This window comes from Ischnura elegans, chromosome 4, assembly GCF_921293095.1.
Source record: "Ischnura elegans chromosome 4, ioIscEleg1.1, whole genome shotgun sequence".
Taxonomy (NCBI): Eukaryota; Metazoa; Arthropoda; class Insecta; order Odonata; family Coenagrionidae; genus Ischnura; species Ischnura elegans.
Window position 1 is genome coordinate 95,337,938 of NC_060249.1, and position 22,863 is coordinate 95,360,800.

At 37.9% G+C, this 22,863-nt stretch overlaps 1 protein-coding gene across 1 annotated transcript in view; it reads right to left on the reverse strand.

The window, feature by feature from the left end:
* The window catches only part of LOC124158194 (dynein axonemal heavy chain 2), a 154,769-nt gene extending 136,396 nt beyond the window's left edge, over nucleotides 1–18,373 (reverse strand). The window contains exons 1-9 of the mRNA XM_046533382.1: nucleotides 18,266–18,373; nucleotides 18,029–18,143; nucleotides 17,774–17,907; nucleotides 17,537–17,650; nucleotides 17,243–17,425; nucleotides 14,159–14,284; nucleotides 13,351–13,502; nucleotides 11,688–11,799; nucleotides 7,004–7,142 (exon numbers count right to left, since the gene is read on the reverse strand). Coding sequence (XP_046389338.1) covers nucleotides 7,004–7,142; nucleotides 11,688–11,799; nucleotides 13,351–13,502; nucleotides 14,159–14,284; nucleotides 17,243–17,425; nucleotides 17,537–17,650; nucleotides 17,774–17,907; nucleotides 18,029–18,143; nucleotides 18,266–18,373 — 1,183 coding nt within the window. The remainder of the gene's footprint in view (nucleotides 1–7,003; nucleotides 7,143–11,687; nucleotides 11,800–13,350; nucleotides 13,503–14,158; nucleotides 14,285–17,242; nucleotides 17,426–17,536; nucleotides 17,651–17,773; nucleotides 17,908–18,028; nucleotides 18,144–18,265) is intronic.
* Between the last annotated feature and the right edge of the window lie 4,490 nt (nucleotides 18,374–22,863).

Consider the following 22,863-nt stretch of genomic DNA (forward strand, 5'->3'; position numbering starts at 1 on the left):
CAAATGCCGTATGCATCTCTCCCTGGTGGTCTCATAAAGGTTTTCATGGCTAATATATACCTCCACAATTTAAGGACAAAAAACTTTTTCTAATGTTTTGAATCTTTTGTAACCATCTCTTTAATGGTAAATTTAATGAAATTGATTGCTTTTTCTCATTAATTGACCTTTTACTCAACTACACATTATTTCCACTAATGACATCCCACATTCGAATAAAAAACATTTTCTGTGTTGCAGTATGGCCCACATTCAGGTTACTGATCTATTCATTGGAAATACCATTAATCGATAGAGCTTCCGGTCCCAACCATTACCAATTATCAATCTTCCATTGCATTAAAATTTCAAAGGCCCTTGACCAGGGCCGGACTGGGACCTCTAAAAGGGCGCTGCCTTCAACTTAAGAAAGGGCGCAGTCCGAGGGTAGGGCTGTGGGATATTGCTTTGAAATTTAAAACGTAAATTTTGAAAAAATTGGGTATTTTTTTGCAATGATTTCAAAAAAGTTATTTAACTATTACAACGCATATGCGATAGAAGGTACGCTAATTTAACAAGCGAATAGTCAAAATGATCATGTGTAATTGGCTTCTACTTAACATGAATATATTCTAAATATTTTATATTTTAATATTTTCAAAGATATTCATTATTAATATTACAAATTACAATACAGCCACTATTTACAATGTTTGAATAATGGAAAAGATAAAACTTTTAAGTAAAATTAAGGCTGTAAATGGGTTTTATTTATGTATACATTTATGCAATCCAAATCGTACATGAAACAAGAGACGTACTCAACTGTTTTATGAAATAAAATTAATACAAAATAAAAATTATCTTAGTACAAATACAAAACAGCCTCTGAAAACTGAAGTTATCACTAATTATTGTGAAGGCCACTTTTTTGGAGCCCACTTTAATTATCAGAAGGAAAGTAGGCGCTTCATTTCCTTGCTTCGGAAACAGAGTTCATCTATAATTTTTTGATTGCTTATCTTTGTGACTAATTCTCGTTCCGACTGCATCAAGAGGGGAGCTTCCAAATTCTCATTGCTCATGGATGAACGAATTCTCGATTTTATGAGCTTGAGCTTTGAAAATGCAAGTTCGCAGCTCACTTGGGTCATCGGTATTGTTAAAAGGAACTTGTAAGCCTTATGGAGTTGCGGATACATTAATGAGTACATATTGTACTGATAAAGTATCTTGTATGCACATTTAATACAGGAGTGGCATTTGTTGTTGCTTTTAGACCAAATTATTTCTTCATCTTCATCTTCTGATTTAGAACTTAAATTCACGTCAATGTCACTGGAGTCCATCTGAAAGTGATCTTGTAAATTCTTATTAAAGATTGGCCATTGCTCAATAAATGATTCCAGTTCTTCCTGGAGCTTGCCTTTGTCAATGTTGGGGATCACAGAGCATATTTTTTCCAATTCTTGTTCTGGTATTCCATTTGTTCTTAACTCAGAAAATCTTACAGGATCAAAGCATGAAAGATCTTGATAAACCCGATTTTGATCAGAAAACCTTGCTTCCATACTGACGTTAATTTGGTCAACAGCTACATAAAACACATTAACTTTAAAACTCTCTTCACTGCTGAATGGAGTTTCTACGACCTCATCACTTGTTTCATCTGGCATTTTTTCCGTTTTTTCTGTCTTCTGGCTGGCAATTCACTCTCTATGCTGATGTTGTTGGAATATTGATCCAAAATTGGTTTTTTTTCGATTTTATTAATCAGACTTTTTGACATGAACTTGACAAAGTTTTTTGCAGCATGGACAATGCCTGAAAACTCTTCTCTTATTCTCTAAAGACTGTCTTGAGCTGATGAAATCAAATTCCAAGCCTGTGCATAATCTAAATTTTTTGTTTGAAGATAGTCCGACAAAGGCGTTGTTGATTTGAAAATAATCAAGAACATCATAGCAGTTAGGATTGTTTCAAACGACAAAAACTTTTGAAGAAGACTGTTTGCTTCATTTCTTGTTTTTGAACTGAATTCTTGGGTATTTGCCACGATAGAAAGAGAAATGATCAACTCTATGTACACAGTTTTAGGTTGTTTTGCTTCATCTTCCGCCAATTTCATCCAGTTATGGAAATAGCCAAAGATCTTGGAAGTGGCGTCACTCTTTGATCTCCATCTAGTTGCACCAATAGCACCCAACCTATAACTTGGATGTTGCTACAAATGAATATCTAGTCTCTTGTGAGATTCCCTTACAAACACTTGAGTTTGCTGCAGTAAACATGAAAAGAAACATGTAAAATAGAGGCACTGTGCAGTGAGCTGTAATAATTCAATAATTATTTTTGGCGGCGACCTATGCAACAGCTAACGAATGACATGGAATTGAATGAAAAATTGGATCGGTTGTTTGATATTGCCGCGGTAAGTGCTCTGGAAGTTATTCAAAATGATGTGGATAAAGTGCTCTTGAAAATAAAGAGGCGACCAGGATATCCGCTTCAAAAGATACTAAGTTAGTACTAAGAGTGTTTTCAAAATATTTTTCTTTCAGAAAAACTTCCTTATAATTATTAGTTTCCAGTTTCTGATAGCACGAAAAAACTAATCTCCCACAACATAGACAAATGCACATTATGAAATGCATTGTAAACTGGCTGATTGGGGTGGACTTGGTTTACCAGGACAGCTATAACGCGCCTTGGCTTGCTAAATAATGAGATGCTTATCTAGCAATTAATAGAGAGTGAGGAGTCAGAGAAGTCGGCGCGTGGAGTGGAGAGGAAGAGAAGATATGACGAGTAGATAGAAGAGATGATAGATGGGTAGGAAAATCCTAATTACACCCCAAATTGCACTGATCTTTGATGCCTTGGGCATTGGCGCGAGAGGAGCGGCAACGGTTCTTGTTGTTGCTATGTTGTGGTAACAGGGGTTACTGTCTACTAAAGGAAATATTTACTCATTCGTTGAATCAAGTAAGTAAATATTATTTTGCATATTACGACATTAAATGGTTCTATTAATCTCATGGCCGATTGATGAAATAAAAACAACATTAAAGAATCCATAACTCACCGGAACTGCCAGTGGGTGGCCGGGCCACTACTGAGATTGTTAACGCCTGCGTTGAAGAGTCGAGATAAGCGAATATATTAAAGCACTTTCAATTGATTCGATAAGCGTAAATAGAGCAAATTAACTACTTTCATATCTTAGGTTCTCAGTCTATCATATGTTTTGGATTCTTAACATGAAATTTTCTTTTTTTTATCAATAATTAGGCTCGAAGAAAAGTGATGTAGTTATTTTAAAGGATAAACTACAGCATAAACTCGGTATGAAAAACGCAAACATAGTATTCCACTCCTCCTTTCTTAATCCGACTCTCGCTTGTAAAGGCGAGAGGGGCGACAGGCAGTGAGGGGCACAGGACTTATCAGTTGACCGTGATGCGGCCTGCGAGCGACCAGCTCGCTGTCAGGGGTGTGACGCGCTGCTGTAGCTCGCGGAAAAGTATTGTATTCCTGGAAAACTGTTGAGCGGACGTTAAAATGGAGCGAATTTTGTTTCTAAAGATCTGCAAAATCGTGCGTTACCCCTGAAAATGATGTTACTACAAAAAATCAGGAAGATTTAATGTTATTGCATTTATGCTCTTTGAGCGACCTCTAAATGTTAAACAATTGAGCTGAAATTTTTAGGATATCCATTCTGCACCACAGAGCATATTTCAAGACGTAGAAATTAAAAATCAGAGAAAATATAAAAAAATAGGCAACACCCTACCGAGCAATCCCTAATAGCCGCTGGAAAAACTCGAACAACAATCGCCTTTCATTTGGCGCCATGTCGTCTGCATCACAGGTCTGCATTCAGCGCCGCCACAGCTGTCAACGTTTTCTCGTAACGCGCAAACCTTAGCAATGGAGCAGCGTGTCATTGCAATCATAGCATGTCGCTGTCGTCTTAGTTACTGTATTATCAGTATAAGTTGCTTTTGTATACAAGTTTTGGGTTTTTAATTGACTGGAGCACCTTTTAGAAAAGACGTACTTGCGCCTTGCGGGCGCAGGAACGCATTTTTCTAAGGGCGCACCCTTAGACCACGTTGGTCTAAGGGCGCACCGGCCCACGGGCCGATGGGCCGGCGGGCCAGTCCGGGCCTGCCCTTGACTGGTTATGAGGGAGGAGGGCATGGCTCACCCTGAACACCATATGGATTACACACATTCCAGGTAAGAGGTCAGTTCCTTTCTCTGAATCATCAGTAATAAACTATGATTTTAGATTAGCAGAAAACCGCATTCCAGGAGTAGAAATTAATTTAAAATTCAAAATATTTTGATTAAAAATGAAAAGACAAATGTAAAAACATATACAGTAGCAAAAAATCAAGCATAGACCAATGCAGCATGCAGTGCATAATTAGCAATAAGTCTAAGGAGTACCAAAGTGTCTTAACCCATTTATGCCTAGTGTTCCATTTTTGGAACACCTGCTGTGACTTTCTAATTTAACGACTACGACTCATTACATACAAATATGCCACGGTTTTTCTTTCTGTACATCTTTATAAAGATATATTGCATTATGGGGTGGAATGATTTAGTCAGTTTTGCCAACCCATCGCAGCCAGTGTGTTGAGAAATATCGGTCATTTTTTTCAAGGCAGTTTTTCTGTGACCATCTCTAATGTTATATTAATAACTATTTGCCATTACGTGCAAATGTTGTAAATTTTTCCCTGCATGTTCAGTAATAGTTAACCTACAGTGCTTATTGAAGAAATTTTTGAATCAGCCAATTTTGTTTTAGTTATAAGCTTTTATTTAACGGTGTTCCATTTTTGGAACACTAGGCAAATCCACTACTATTATGCGTGCATTCATGCGCACTGAAAAATTCACTTTAATTTTAAATCAAGTAAGTAATTAGGCGTGTAACAATTAATTATCTTCCCGGTTTATTGCTGCACGCTTCTGATCATCACATTCATGGTTCTTCTGACGAGAAGTTTTACCTTTTTCTGATACCGGATGATGACACTATTGAAAATGGCGGTGCATCGGCTTCTGCTTCGCCTCAACTTCTTATTACCCAAAGAAAAAACGTTACCAAAGTTGTGCGCAAATGAAAGAAAGCCTATCTGACTGCCCAGTCAGTAGAAGGTAGAGTTTCAGAAGAACAAATCACGAAAATGAAAACCCCTTCAGAATATTTAGAACTATTTCTGGACATTGAAGTGAACCTTGAACTCGCTGTCGGTGTTTTTTGGGAATAATTTTTCTGAGTGGTTACGTTTCTGTTCCGAGATGAAGTATGCTTTGGGAGCAAAGACCAGATTCGCGTAATTCTCTAGTTAGTGGTGCAATGAGACGTGACCGATTTATAACAATATTTTCAAATTTGCATTTTGCTGACAACTATAACTTGAACCACACGGACAAGTTTTCCAAGTTGCGGCCTCTAACTGAGCTTCTGAATGACAGATGTATGAAATTTGTGCCAAATGAAATATACTTCATCTGCTTTGATGAGGCCAAGATTCCCTATTTCGGTCGTGATGGGTGCAGACAGCTCATTCGGGGTAAGCCTATTCGGTTTGGGTATAAATTCTGGTGCGTCTAGGCTACATTTGCTGGTTTCAGCCTTATCAAGGAAAAAACCGAACATTCAATACTAATAATATGGTGTAAGTGCTTCAATTGTTTTGCAATTCACTGAGGTACTCACAACGCAGCATCCCGGTAAATACCATTTTGTGTTCGACAACTTGTTTACAAATATTGCACTCCTTGATAAACTTCATCAATGGTCCACCAAGCAACTGGCATAGCGAGAAAAGATCGCGTTGACAAACCTCCTTTACTATCTGATGCTACCCTAAATAAAAAAAATATTGGGGCACATTCGATTACTGAATTGATGGGAAAGACAATATTTTTTGTAGATGAAATGATAAAAGTGTTGTAACTGTTGCATCTTCTGGTGCCGGTGTCAATCCTTTGTAACAGTCAGTCGTTATTCTCAAAAGCAGAAAGAAGAAGAAAGATACAAGTTACTCAGTCAAATTCGATCAAGGCCTATAATCAGTATATGGGAGGAGTGGGCCGAGCTGACGAAAATATTGACTAGTTTCAAGCATTAAACCGTGGAAAGAAATGGTACTCGAGCCCTCCGGTTATTCTGCTTTGAGCTGGCTTTACAAAATGATTGGCAATTGCATAAAGACGATTGAAGCCAATGGATCTTCTTGAATTTCGTTGCCGTTTGACCTGTCAATATATAGAGACATACAGTAATTCTATTGAGCCTGGTGGGAAAGAGAGACCGTGAAATCATGAAATCTATGAATCGTAAACTTGACTCACGCCATGACCTCATGAATCATCAGAATGTAACGCAGGGCAAGCAAACTCGCTGTGTTCAAAGCCACAAAAATACCACTTTTCAATGTAAAAACTGCAATGTATCCTTTCATGTTGAGTGTTAACCTGGATATCATTCTTAATAGTGAGTTAATAAAAGTCTGAATCAAATTTTTTGCATGCTATCAATGAGTACGTCATAGTAGTGGATTTGCCTAGTGTTCCATTTTTGGAACACTTCGTAATTAATAATTGGCAAGAGATGCATCGTTCTTTCTTTCGGATATTGTTTTCATACGTATTTTTATCGACAATATGTAAAAATCAGGGTAAAATTTGCATTTTTCAAACCTTCGGCATAAATGGGTTAAGAGAATGCTTTATGAATGATGAAATTGAATCTGTGAGCATAGCAACTCAATTGGGATGGGTTGGCAATCACTTGCAATCCCATGCATTATATATGTATGATCCTGATTCAGAGTTTCACAATGGATATTTTGGTATTAGCAACCAAATTTCATCAAAGAAAGATTGAGAGGGGAAAAAATTAATTCTCAATAAAAATATTAGTGATTTAACACATGCATATTTTTTTTTGTTCTTGATTTACCCTTATAAAGACTAATCATAGATTACTAACCGGGAAATTGAGAGCAAATGAGAGCATTTTTTTCATTGTATAACTTGGTTGTAAGTGCTTTCCAATCAGATGAGATAATGTCAAAATCACCAGACTCCTCAGGAAGCTGCTTTCTAATATCTTCTCCTAAGAAAATATTCTGAAAAAGATTTCAAATAATATTATCATAGAGACAATATTAACACAAATTCAATTCTCATGCTGAGAAGAGCATGGCAACGTTTTCAATGTTTTCACACATTTCTCTAATGTCCAATGGGTGAGCTTCTTTCATTACTGTGGACAATTGACAAACGACAAGACTTCAAAAAAAGGAGGTGATATCACTTTCAAGGGTCCAGGTAGGTGATTCATAAAGCAATAAATTTAAGTTTTGCAAATAGGGTAGTTTCCTTCATCAAAGAAAACGAAAGTCATTGATTGCGTTTCGTTACCCACCATTAGTGTATTCATAGTATACAAATTATTTGGTTTTAGAAATACCAGTTTAGACGAATGGCAATGGTCAATTTTATCCTCATTTGAAAAAGGCCAGATTGGCGGCCATGCGATTCCACTCCACATGACGTCACAGGGACCTAGTTTCTATACGAGTAGATAGGAGTTTTACATCGTCTGAGATTACCAATGCATACATGAGGCACAGAGCTCAGGGAAACATGTCTTAAAAATCTAAAAGCATGAAATACATACTCCAGGAGTAATAATCTTTCGATTTAGGCAATAAAAAAACAATAGGAAACCACCCTATCGGAGGTTCTTTTACGCAGCTTTCCCTATGTGTACAATCAGGGGCTGGCGAGTAGTTCATAAATGGTGCCACTTGGTTAATTAGACGTTTGCAAATGGGAAATTCTAATGTATTAAAAAACCATGTCCATATACTCAATATATCGATCTTCAAAAAGAAATGCAGGGTTATTCATGATATTCCATTCAGATCATAACCAAATTGATATACCATGTGACTTTTTGTATTATCAAAGTTGTATTTATCAAAGTGAATATTCACATTGACTTTCAGTTACATTTCATGAATTACCAGAAAATTACTCATCAAGTTGAAAGATTTGCCTGATTTATTATGCAATTCTATTATCCCTGGAGGCATATGGGTCAATCTTATGGATGCTACTACGTATAATACTTATTGTATGCTTGAATAATCCCTTTAGTCTTATGGATGACACAGATATGTATGGATGGTGTCATTAATTCTCTACTCCTTTGTCCTTTATCTTTTCTGAGCTGAACTCTTGATTCTAGTCTTAATTATCCAACCCATTTTGCCCACATACACTTGGTCATGTGTGCTGCATTTTAGTCAATATACTCCCTCCGTTTCCATTTTGTCTCTTTTTTTCAAGTTTTGGATAACACCCTTTATTTTTGCGTGATTGTATGAGGTTCTTATCTGATGCCTTTGCAATATTCTAAATTCATATTTTATCCAAGACTCTTTGAAAGTATGACAAGAAGACTTTTTTCTGCTCCTCGGTCTTATCTTCTGAAAGGGATTTTAATATACAGGAGTTTCTTTTCTTCCACATACATTCTTCAACAGTATTTCCATTAATTTTTTTAACTCTTCCTCCCCATTGTCTTCATTGGTAGATCATTGTGGTAATCTGTTTCATCTATCCTGAGTTGTGAGGGGATCCCAAAGGAGATGGCTGTTGGTGCTGGTTGGCTTTCTAAATACAAAGTATCCCAAGATTCCATTTTCTATTCTAGCAATAAGTATATCAGTGAAGGGTAACTGCAGCTTTCCTCTTCATTCGTAAATTTCATGTCTTCATCAATACCATTTATACAGAAGTGGAACCCTACCAGCTTTTCTCTGCCATGTCTCCGTATTAAAAAGGTGTCATCCACATACAGCAGCCACATTGATGATTTTTTGGGGCGTTCTCAGAGGTGTCATTTCTAATTCTTCTACTCATATGCTGGTCACTGTGGTAGAGATGTGAAATCCCATTGCAGTTCCTGTCAACTGGTAATATTTGCCTTTCCACTTGAAATACAGTGGAACCCCGATTTATGTTCCCGCATTCATCGTTTTCCCGCATTCATCGTTTTCCCGCATTCATCGTTTTCCCGCATTCATCGTTCGCGGCTCCTGGTCCCAAATTAAGTTCCATAAGGACAATGTAATTTTTTCCTGCATCTATCGTTCCCCAAAGTATCATTTTCCCGTATTGATCGTTTGAAGATCGCGGTCCCGTCGAATAATTTTCCCGCATTCATCGTTTGATAAAAATGAGACTAAGTGTTTACAACGTGTTATTTACGGCTAATAACGACAGACACATAGTTTGAATCTTCCCCAGGAGATTGAAATGCGATAGGGAGAAGCAGAGTGCCATGGGATAGTTACATTAGCGCATTTCCCAAGATCTGGTATCCCCCTCCATTCAGCACTCGCCTCCCCCCGGTTGAAGCTTTCCTCTTCTCCAAAATAAAAAATAGGTCCCAGCTCGAGCAGGGATCATATTACGACGACCTTAGCTTCAAAAGAAAATATCAAGTTACTCGAGAACAGAAGAAACCTTTTTCACGCCTCCCCCTTTCTCGACCGCTGACTTTTTTTTTTAGCCGACTCGCTTCAAAGATCCCCACTTCTGGAGGTCAACTGCTGCATGAATCACCAATTAGCCCAAAAGGTGTCTAAAAATGAATTTCGGTAATTGGTATTATACTTTTATTAGATTGAGATATTAGTGATTTGCATGTAATTCAGTAAAGAATGATACCAAACACGACGTAATTCTAACGTTATTTAAGCATTTTAAGAAAGGAAATAGTTGGAATAATACAATGGTGATTTTCGGCGAATATCGATACCCTCGCAGCTGATAGTGAGCTTCACGGCAGTTGATGCGATTTTTTTTCGAAAACAGGGCGTCTGGCTACAATTTATGAGTTATGCTACAAGTCTCACTTGCCTGAGTTGCTAACGAAGCGATGTCTTCTCAGGATATTTTGTTTCTCTCTACTAGCAATCTGAATTCATCTGCTCATCTAGAGCTAAGCTACTTATTGTTAGAAATGAGTGGGTAAGTTGCCTTCTCTATAGGATAAAAATGTCATTGCGCAGTCATATGGTCATGCTTCACCCTCTGCAGTAAGCTCTGCCTATGCCGTACGCGATAGCATTAGTGCTGAACTTCACCTTGTACGAGTGGTTCCGTACTTTCCGGGGTGGGTTGACTTAAAACTAGCGAGTGTTTTCCGTGTGGGTTCAATGGAGTCCGGTTTCATTTTCATTGGTTTTATTCTTATTCGTCTTCGGACCATGGCCCTTCCGAAGACACAAGTGAGAACTTTAAAAGATGGACTGAAAATAATTGATGATGAAGAAAAGAATCCGGGCTAGAAATACGTGAATATTGCAGAACGCCTCGGTATGTCCACTAGTATTGTACATGATGGCAGGGGTGGGGGTAGGGCAAGATCCCTGGTGAAAACAAGAAGTGGGATGAAGCCGAGGATCAGGTGGGCGTGCCGCTGATGATTAACGCCACATTGCCTCAATCATATTAAAAATTTAATTGCTAGAAAGGAACATTTCAAATAATAAACTATTTTTGGCCTTCTTGATCCATCTCATAACCAATCACTGCGACGGCGAAATCAGTTGTTTGAGGCATAACACGCACATTTCTCTCGTAAATACGTGTACTTGAAATGGCATTTGATGGATAAGAATTTTTACATCAGATAGAAATGCACAATAGTAGTGAAAATTCCGAGTGGAGTGCAAACATTTTTTAGCAAGGCGGCTTGTTCCTTTAGGATATTTGAAAGAGAGATAAGTCAAATCAACAATATGACCTAAGTGTTTCGATAAAGCAATAATATTCCCGTAATCAGCTAAAATCTTGTTTGAATCGATTAATGAATATCATAATTCGCAAAAATCCAGCGTTTCCTGGGACATAGGCAACCCGGACAAACATTCCCGCATCGATCGTTTTCCCGCATTGATCGTTTTCCCGCATTCATCGTTTTTTTTCATCCATCCCCCAGAAAAACGACAGATCGAGGTTCCACTGTACATTGTTTTTACACATATCTCCACCAGGTTGGCTGTGTTCTCTCAAGGTATATTCCATGGATGATGATAATGGCTCTATGCCAGCATCATGGTGAAGGGGGACACCAAGTCAAAGCTAACTAAAACTTTCTATTTCACTTGACATGAACTATGATGGTACAGCCACAGTACATATTAAGGTAAGACACTCAGAGCCCAGATAATTTAGGAAAAATCCTCACTTAATATAGGCTGAAACACAAATCATAGACTTAACAAATGGTAAGGTATAGAATTATTCCAGGACAAAATATCACTGTGTGTAATAGTATGAATTTCTTAACATAATTTTTACCATATGTTGGGGAAACGAGGGAGGGGAAGGAAAAGAATAGGATTTCTAGATAGATTGAAAGAGAGTAGGCCTTACAGTGAATTAAAGAAGGCAGTGCTGGAAGGAAAGGGAGGCTCCCAGATCACCTCTTTAGTACTCCATGGAAACCTACCTTAATCGGTAGAATACTATAATAAAATTTTTACCATGGCTCACTGCATCAGGCAGCCGATTCTAGATTTATATCTACACGACAACATTCTCAAGTTTTAATATCATTTAAAGCATATTAATAAACAATATTACCAACTCACCTCCAAGTATAGATACTGACGTTGAACAGTGAGGAGCATCTCAAGGACTTCAACCATATGCACCAAAGATTTTTCCCAATACTCAACTTCTTTAATAAATGGTTCAACAAACCTGAAATATGCACACTTTAACTCAAAGATTTTTCTTGAAAACAATTTTCATAAAGTTTAATTATGAAAATATTGAAATTATCAAAACTAATGAAAAAATACATCCCTATAAACAAATAAAATTAGTTTCCCTTAATTAAAATCTCTATAATTGCTTAATCAAGGATGACTCATAATGAGCATTGGTATTCAAAATACCAATTTCACCATGACAAATGACAATAAAAGGTTGTCATCATTTTGAGACTGGTTAGGGATAAGGTGATTCTATTCACAAAATAATTCCGTTATTTCAAGAAATTTCTACTCCACCACTGTCTCACGAGCATTCTGTGACACTGACCCAAACAGAATTTTGGACCAAGATTAATCATGGTGGTGAAGACTGCATATAAAATTTTGAACTCCACTAACGTAATTGTCTGCATATTGGCCATCAATTTTAGACTAAATATCAGCCGCAAACAATGAGGAAGGGTTGGCTATTCATGGGCAATAAAAAAACCAAAGCTGATGTTTCACTCTGAATATGTATCCAAAAGACGTATAGGAAATGGGGAAATGATATATGTATGCATGTTCTTGAAAGTATAAAATACAATTATATGGCATAAACAATTGTGAAATTTCATTGCAGTTTCATTATTTCCTCTTTTGAATATTCGCCTATAGTGTGGCAATCAAATTAGATATCTGGGCATTTAAACCCATGGCCAAATAGAAGCGCTGATGAGCCCCTTCAGTTGAAGCAGACTGTGATGGGTAGCTTCCAAGAGATTGTCACTTTTAAGATAAGTATAATGTATGAGACCAATGCTTTGTATTTTATTTTTTTCATTAAAACCTGTGTTCTAATGAAACAATAACATGTTTTAATGTTTTTAATTTAAGCTGTGTAATCAAAAAGAAATTTGTTCCTGCTCCACATTGAAAACAAATGATGCACAGTGTACGATTATGGACAAAGCTCTTGGTAATTTGTAAGTTCAGCTGTAAGTGATTAATACCAAGGACCTAGTAATGTTATAGCTTTTCTGAACAACAGGTTAAAAATTATAATTTCAAAGAAATGGTGTATATCTCGTAAAGTATTTCTCAACTTACATACCACCCAGTTTTATTGTTCTTCACTGTCATTGTCACCCAAACTCTCTGGGGAATTACAAGTCCATAGTTTAAGAAGCTGCACCCCAAGTAATCAATCACAAAAACTACGATAAATGCTTTGGGCGAGAATTCTTGCTTAGTAGGGATAGATAGAAAAAAAATTTACTGACTGCTTAAAATTTTCACTGACATTTCCACTTTAATAATGACGTTTCTTGGAATTTTTGTAACATCAAAATTTTACAGACATTTACAGGTCTTATAAGACGCATACTACCCCTGGACCAGGCAGTTACCTTCAGCCAATTATAAACAAAAAATCATATCTAATAGGTCAGAAAATATGGTACAAATGATGGGAATTAAGATGTTTACTTAGTTAATCCTCACACTGCACATATCATATAAACACTTATACCTAATTACATAGAAGCAAACTCTGTACCTTGTGGACTTCATTACGGCCAATGAAACTTGATTTTCCTCAATGTATGAAAAAATGTCATCAACACCTTTTATTCGATAAACTCCCTTTACTTTATGAGGAACAATATCTAGGTCAATACTCTCCCAGAGTGATTTTATACTCAACAGGCCCTGCAATAAAAATACATTGAAAGAGGTGAATATTACAGAAATAACACTGTTCTTACAGCAAATTATGGGAAGATAATATGCACTTATTCTTCACTGAAAAACAATGTTCCTGCTGAATAACATTTCCAAAAATTGTAATTTTTTGCTTGTGAAGGTAATTTATGCATGCATAAAAAACTTAACAGCTAACTTCCTTAAAAATTACCTTACCTTCAGCAAAGAGAGCAAAAATAGCCAATTCATGAATAGATATTCCTCATTGTCTGGACGAGAATGTTGTTACAACCTTAACCACTAAGACAGAATTGATACCGAGGGTTAAGTTGGGGACTAGCGTTTGCGTTAAGAGAGGGGTTTAAGGTGATCAAAGAAAAATATCCAGTAATGCAGCTGAAGGAAGTGATATAAATCTCCTAAACCTTAATGAGAGTTTAAAATTGAGCTATTATTGATGAAGACCTCTAAAAGTAAGATATTTTACAAAATAACATAAAACTCAAGATCCTATACATTATTGAATAACAGGAATTTTGCCCAATAAAAATTTCTCACACCCATTACTTTGAAGAGCTTAAGATAACAATGGCTACATACCATAATTTAACAATTTCCTCACACTGAAATAGCAAGAATAAAAAATCCTGAAAATTTCTCACCTGCTCAATGTTCAGCTCCATTGTGGCAGCACTTGATATGTCATATATTTCATCATAAAAACGGCTCAATTTGTACTCCTCTATTGATTCCAATGTAAATGAATCAGATAAGTGATCAAAATCTCTGTAAATGATAAAAAAATGATTTGGTGAGGATAACTATTTGTTGAGGAAACCTTAGTTTAACTTTTAAGCATTAAAAGTACTACTAACACAAATAATATTAAAAGAAAATCTTTTTACGGGTTGGACTGCTGAGTAGAAAATTGCAACATTTAATAGCAAACATCCTACTGTCAAAAAAATAATTAAAATTGTGCTTATGAGTAGTGGCGACTATGCAATACAGTAGACTCTTGTTATTATGAAGTTGATGGGACCAGTGGCTGATCCAGGATAAGGACAAGGGGGGGGGGGGGCTGAGTGAGGGGCTTGTGGGAGTTACCTCCCACCAGTAGTGGGGGTCTGAACAAAATAATCAGTTTGAAGATACGTCTCTTTCGGGTAATACACCGCGTGGGTCCATTGTTCTCGGACGACAGTTTCGCCGGCGTTACAGTCGGCTTCTTCAGGTCAGTGAAGTAATGATGCAGTGAATTGGCCGCCTTATATATCTGTCCGTAGAGGCTAGGTCATCTGTGATTGGCTGTCGCTGCTGTGTCTTTTTCCACGCAAAACTCGTTTCCAGGCATGCGGAAGGGGATAGCCGTCTTCCCTATTGAAATTATCTTGAGTCTTGCTTATTTCGATGGCTTCCCGTATCAGGCGTGGAAAATATCTCCTTTCTTCGGAAATAAGCTTCGCTTCATCAAAATTGATGTTATGGGTAGGGCCTGTCCATATGTGCACTGCTATGGCAGAAAGTCGAAATTGTCTGTTTTTAGTTGCCCTTTGATGCTCCATTAGGCGGCACTTGAGGGATCTGGAGGTCTGGCCTATGTAGCTACTCCCACAGCTGCACTTGACTTCATACACTCCGCTCTTCGACTGCGTAGGAACTCGGTCTTTTACTCTGACGAGAAGGCTTCTGGTCTTGGAGACGCAATTGAACCTTGTGATTACATTGCGTTTGCCGAGAACGCGTGAAATCCTCTCTGCGGTTCCTGCAACATAGGGGATCATTGCGAAAGCGGTAGGTTTCAACTTTTCTTCTGCAGGTTGGTCACCGGTCTTTAAAAGGGCCATATTCGCTTTCCTTTCTTCCCTCCGGATGATATCTCGGTGGTATCCATTTTTCTCCATTACTTTCCTCAGGTGTTTTTTCTCCTTATCTAGGGAATTGTCGTCACAAATAGTTAGGGCTCGGTGGAATAGGGTCCTGATTACAGAGCTCTTCTGCAGTGGATGGTGGTGTGAAGAGTATTGTAGGTACCGCTCCGTGTGGGTCTTTTTCCTGTAGACCTCATGGCCTAGTCTCCCGTCGGTCTTCTTCTTCACGAGGACGTCTAAGAATGGTAGGCATTTGTCTATTTCTATCTCCATTGTAAACTTGATGGAGTCGTCTTGCTGGTTTAAATGCTGTAGGAATAGATACAGCTCTTTGCTTTCGATAAATGCTGTAGGAATAGAAACAGCTCAGCAGCACGGAGAGAAAGAGCTGTATCTATTCCTACAGCATTTAAACCAGCAAGACGACTCCATCAAGTTTACGATGGAGATAGAAATAGACAAATGCCTACCATTCTTAGACGTCCTTGTGAAGAAGAAGACCGACGGGAGACTAGGCCATGAGGTCTACAGGAAAAAGTACGGAGCGGTACCTACAATATTCTTCACACCACCATCCACTGCAGAAGAGCTCTGTAATCAGGACCCTATTCCACTGAGCCCTAACTATTTGTGACGACAATTCCCTAGATAAGGAGAAAAAACACCTGAGGAAAGTAATTCAGAAAAATGGATACCACCGAGATATCATCCGGAGGGAAGAAAGGAAAGCGAATATGGTCCTTTTAAAGACGAAAGAGACGTATCTTCATACTCCTCGAGCCGCGGATGCCTGCATAAGGAAAATAATCAGTTTACCTAGTGAAAATTGAATACCCAAGAAGGAGGCTTTAGCGCTCCTTAGCCCCTATCTGGAACCACCACTGGATGGTTCCAAAAAATGTAGATGTTCGTAATAATTTTCAAAATACATACTCAGAAAAAACTAGCTTCAACTACTTATATTGCTTGTTCATTCTTTTGCTGGTAAATGTTCATGTTTTGGAATAGAATTGGAGGCATTTGTATGATTTATGATTGAATTTTGCACTGAAATGTGAAGCCGAAAATATTCACAGGTTCAAAACAATTGAACACAAGAACGACGAGCATGCGACAGTGCATATCCCAAAATTCGAGGTATTCGAGATCGTAATTTTAAGTATAATTATTCAAGATCTTGAATATAGAATACTTTCTAGTATTCGAGCATTTGTGGATACTATTTGCACATCTCTAATATGTATTGTTTCTTTTACAATACGTTAACATACCCCTAATGACAGGGCCAAGAATTCCCTCTGAAATAATGATTTTCACAATAAAAAGAGTCTACAGTGAGTCCTCGTTCTACGTCACCCCGTTTAAAGTCATTTCGCGATAACGTCACGAAAATTTTGAGACCGTCACTCGTTTATCGCACCTTCGCTTTGCGATAACGTCAAGACTTTTAAATTTCGCGCGAGAAAAAAATGCGAAGCGGCGGGCATTGCAGGTTGTTCGTTTTGCTGGCGGTAATACAGTCAGTCTAAACGAAGTTTAAAACGGTGTGTTTATTGTTAATTGCGATTTCGGTTATAGCAAATTTTCTGCTAAATGAATTCTTAAGCAGGTGCGCAACGTTTTACTTTACATAATGGTTTTCAGGAACCTAAAAAGTGATTTCAAGGCATTTTTCCATGTAGAACTCTTGAGTTTTTGTTTCTTATGGGATATTATGTTTCGATTAATGTCATTTCATTTATCGTCACATTTTTCAGGAACGGTAAGTGACGTTAAACGAGGACTCACTGTACTGTTAAATGCCTCAGTAATAAAACATAATCCAAAGAAATCACCAAAAATAAAGAGGCAATAGTTTGCAGTTTGAACTTGCATTTGCACAACAGCCTTTATTTGATCCCAGTGACGTTCACGTAAACTTGGGTTTAGAAGAGCATTAATAACAGGTAAGTTTCGTCTCATTTTCTCAACCTTCTCCTTCATGTAAGTTATGATTTGCCACTCTTTTGATTTCAATTCACGATGAAGTCTGACTATCTTTCTATATGATGAATGAACCTAAAAAGACAGAGAAGAAATATTTCATAAAGGCATTGGGTTTTGGAATTCCACATATGTATCAACCTTTAAATGTCATTTCATCATCAAGCAATCTAATATCTAGGCAACCTTGGGATCAAGTTCATCTCCTTTGATAGTGCGGAAGGGGTCAGTTGTACTATTTCCCCAGCTCTCATCTATTTCATGGACAACATCCCACACAAGCTCAATAGTTGATATTTCCTGAAATTAAATGCAGCAATTGAGAGAGGAATATCAAATTCGGCAAGCTGGCCAGTGAATTAGATAAAGTATCTTTTGAAAATTGTGAGCATAAGAATTTTACAAAAAAATTATGGTCAGAACCTTATCTATTTCATCCAATTCACTCAAAACAGGAGGGGTAATATCATATGTTTTCATATCTTCCTGTAGCTGAATTTCTCTATCCCGTATGGATTTACACCTTGACCTCACATCCTTTAGGAATTGGAGAGCATCTAAAATTTCAAACAGACAGAATGTAATGAATAAATCTAAAATATTACATTAAGCTGTGATTTCCTTCTGCTCAGAGGCATATCTTCCTGATCTGTATGATGCATACACCTAAGAACTCACCAAGTGCTTTCCACTCTGATGTGTAAGGTCCATTGTCCAAAAAATCCAAATATACCTCCTCTGCATCAGTCTTCAAAGCCTCTACCAATTTTACAACTTTATTTCGCAGCTCTCCCTGTAATGAAACAGAATTTGTATCAAAGAAAGACACACTAACATGAGATCCAGTAAAATTCTCAAAAATAAAGTGGAATTTTGTAAACTTCAGAAAGGAAGAAGTTCTTCTAATCCACTGACCAAGCCATGCGGGCTGTGTTTGGCTAAATTACTGCAGTTGGTAGTGGTTGCCAGGTACGCACCCTTGTTAGAATGTGATTGGGGAGGGCTCATAAGGTCCCTGATCATAATGATATTTATCATGGATAATACCATTTGCTATTATTTTGAGAAGTTATTGATGTGCTTCACTTATTCCCAAAAAGATATGCAGCAGAGATAAGCGTTGATAGATAACTACAGCAAACTATCAATTATATGAAGCAGAATATTATGAAATTTTCGATATTACGTCGTGAAATTGTGGTTCCGGCACAAAGCCTATGGTAAATACATGGTGCTATTTGATAACATGAACTTTCAAAAATACGAAATATTTTGAAATTGCAAATATATTGGCCCCGGTCCCCAGGAGCAAATGGGATTTGTTCATACGAACAACGGCAAAATATTTGTCAACAAAACTAGTTATTCCAGCAAAAGCAGCAAAAAAATCAGTGCCTCTGACTGTGGTGCATTAACGTCTGAAATCGTACATGATAGTGCAACTTTTGAGGGAAAGGGTTCACCTAAAACTTACGGTAGGAATCGAGGACAAGTAGGAGCTCAGTAAAAATATCACGGATGGCACAATTCCCCTATTTACGTGCCTACTCGTAAACATCATTTTGACAATACTTCGTAGTTTTACTTATGAGGAAGGTCCAACAGGGTATTCCTAATCTCCTGCTTAAACCCTACATAATTAAATCAGACCGAGAAAATGTTGCAAGTCCATAAAATTGCTCAAATTTCAATGTTCTTGCGGGTTAATGGGCGACCTCGTGACAACACTTTTCAAATTAAAAGTTGAAAACATGAGGAAGGATGAGAATTAAGTCACTTAATGATACAGGACATATTTTTCATTTGAAAGTCTCATTTTATAGACAAGTTTACATTTTGGAGAACAGGAAGGTCAGGGAAAATACTGAGGTTGTCAATGACGAGAGGTGGAGATAGGTAGTAAGGGTATCACCGATGATATACAGTGGAACTTGGTTAGTACGTTCCTCCTTAGTACGTTTTCCTCCTTAGTACGGCGATTTCCCTCGGTCCCGGTACCATCCGAACAAAATACAGGTAAAAGAATTTGGTTAGTACGTTTGAAAAAATTGCGCTTTCCTGGTTAGTACGCTCAATTGCTTGCCGTGACGCAACCCGCAATTCGTTCTCTAGTGTCTTCTTAAGGGTCGCAAACGTCTGAATTCATGATTTAATTTATTATCATTAGTCATTAACATTCTTCCATTCATTCCACATCTCTTTCTTCTACCGTAATTTATCCAAATGCATTTCTGAATTCTTGTGACGTGATGAAAAATAAAATGCGGCCATTTTTCGGGAATGTCTGACTATGAAAATCTACAACCAATAAGAAGCCCCAATTTTCCCCACCCCGAGCTCCTCACCTTCTGTTGCCTTTGGAGCGCTTGGGAGTGCCCACTGCTGCGCACAAAGTTCGTGAGTGGGCAATTGTTGCTATTGCACGAGTTATCATGATGAAGAAATGAGTCAGACAATTTCCACATTATCTAAAGCAGTACTGTTCCATAAACTCGACGTCGTGCGTATTTACTTGACTACTGTTGCGGGAGCAGACGATCCTCAGGATCTCCACGCGAAGCTTAGCTTAAAAATAATTGATCTCGGAACGAAAGCAGACGACATTAGACAAATTTTGAAAGTAAATTTCAACTGTTTAATATAAAATTTTCTTGTAATTACGTCGTAATCTAATAATCTTGAGTGTCATCAGTCGATATATCGATCGATTTTACAATCGAAATGGTATCATTCCAGAAGCGAATGTCTACGGCTGTTGCCGTAATTTGAAAGTCAATATAATTTTGCCCAATTTTTATGATGTTTAAAAAACCAGTTGACCTACTCCGGGTTGTTGTTATATTCTCCGAGTACGCTGTGAGAAAGAAAAATGACTTGTCTTCGCTTGTCTGAGCTTCACTCGTCCTCGTTCTGTAAATATATATAGGATAAATCACGGGAGATAGACGCCGTAGTCATGAAATCGTCTCCGGGATGTCCATGAAAAATTGCGATTTTTATTCACATGGTATTGTTTTTCATGGTAGCGCTCATTTTCTTGATTTTAAATGTGAAAAGAGTTCAGGAAGGCGATCCTATGAGAACTACCGATAGTAATTGTAATTATGACGACTTTTTCACTGATTGCAATAACCCCGACTGCTATTATTTACTTTCCTCGTTAGTACGTGTTCCTGGTTAGTACGTTCATTTTTCGTGGTCCCTTCAGAAACGTACTAACCAAGTTCCACTGTAATACTTTATACACGAGCCCATATTGAGGGCTAAATGGCTCCTCTACTCCCAATTTCAACAGGGATTTGATGATTCTATGCATTAAATTTTCACATCAGGAGCTTGCTAACTATCCACGAGGGGGGCGGCGTCTAGCTGTCTTTCGTCCCAGAAGCGCTGAATCATATGGAATGGGCTTGAATTAAATTCATGAGAGTGAGCGAAGGCCTTCAGAAGGTGCCTAGCAAGTTTCTAAGCAACAAACATTAGAGAAGAAGCAGCGAAAGCCATGACAGCAATGATGACGAAGATGAAAGTGAGGAAATAATTCCACCACATAAAAATAAAGTTTACGCAGCCCTCCAAACAGTAAGATTTTTGATCTTGACTCCTGGTTTATTTCTCATTTATGCAAGTTGCACGCCAGGGTGGAAGCGGCAATGGAAAAGAGAAAGAGATTTTTTTGGGTAATAACTTTTCAAGCATATAGCAGTTTTCCAGAAAAAGCAAGTTAAATAACTTATATATTTGGCTCTATTTACCAGCACTTTATTTTTCAGGCTTCTCGTGATGAAGAGGCACTTCAAACTCTATCCATGAGCTTTCTTCTAGCTCTCCTCCCGGTTCTACCATTCCGAGAGATCTATCTTTCCAAAACCTTTATGTACTCTCTCCTACCACCTTTTGCTGACCTTCCTGACACCCCACTGACACATCCCAAAACCCCCTCCCTACGGTGATGTAGCTTGTATGAGACGTAGTATGTCGTGCTCACGTGATGTGGAACGAAGAGTCACTCCATTAAGCCAGGGGTCCTTGCCAAATGTCAGCCGTCCAGAGACCAAGAGTACTCTTGCAAAGTTTTTAAAATCAGTTTTATTTTCCAAACTCAGCTTACACCGCTCTATAATCAGCAACAACACCACTCCTCTCCCACTCTACCACTTTCCACAATGGCATCTCCCCCAACAATCCCCCCAACCAAATAAAAAACCCCAAACAACCAGAAATCACCAACAAAACCCTGGGCCTGCAGAGCCTTCTCCATCCAAACTCAGATGCACCACAACAAGTATGGCGTAAAAAAACACGCCCCCCAAACATAGTCTCAGGCCTTTTACCCACTCCTCTTCCTCGTGCCCTCTGCACCTCTCTTTATCCTTCCTTGACCAGGCAATACCCATCCCACTCTCAGTAGCCCTACCCCCTTTGAACGTTTTGCGACTGCTGAGAAGTACATGGTTCATATCTCCCAGCAACAGAACAAGTTTCCAACTGGAGAGACATAGGAAAATTATTTTCCGTTATTGGGGAAATGATCAGGAAAAGGTTGTTAAACACATTTTATTGGCTATGACACTCATTTTGTCATCTCTCGCCGGCAGCTGTGAAAATTCCGTAGATGTTGGTAACAAATATCTATCTTCTGCATAGATAATAGTTGCTATTTGATACTGGCTACAAATGTCTAAGATTCAATTCTTACTCAAAAATTTTTCCATTCGGTATTTGATGAAGTTTTCTAAAATGGACGGGAATTTCTTTAGCGCTAAGATCATTGATATGAAAAAATGGGAAGTTTAGGGAAGGCATTTTCTAAAAATTCTAGCATAAATAACCATTGAAAACATCAATAAAAGGCCACTAAAGACAAAACAGAGCGGTGGAAACAAAAGAAAACATTTTATGCGAATTCTTAAAAAGGCTTGAAATTTCGAAATTCGATATTATGAAGTGGCAATTTTCCAGTCCCGCTGACTTCGTATAATTGATAGTTTATTGTAATTAATACTTGTGAAGGCCTTCATGATGAGCTGTAGGTAGTCTCTTGATTTCTGGATTTCCGCTATCATATCTCTGATGACAACAGTTTTGCCAGCAATCCTGTCTGGATTGTCTGGCCAGAATTGGAGATTGATTTGAGATGGGCCTAAGTGAAGGAACTGAAAAACAGCTGCTACTACCACCATTTTGGCATTCATATACAGGCACTTTTTCATGAAACTCCACTTCTGACCTGAAGATGCCATTGAAACTGTCATCACCAGGCATGAAACAATGCAAAGGAAACCCAGAAAACAATAATACATATGTCTCAATGGTGTCATGAAAAAAATCTGTCCCATAATATCAATAAAACATCCTTCATGCAGTTTCACTGCAAAATATCTCCTCCTACAAGTAGTCCACGGCTAACTCTAAACAACAGCATAGTTCAACGTTCATATTCAATTAAATTCTTGGGCCTCCACTTAACAGAGGATCTTGACTGGTCTACTCATGTTGAACATCTATCCAAA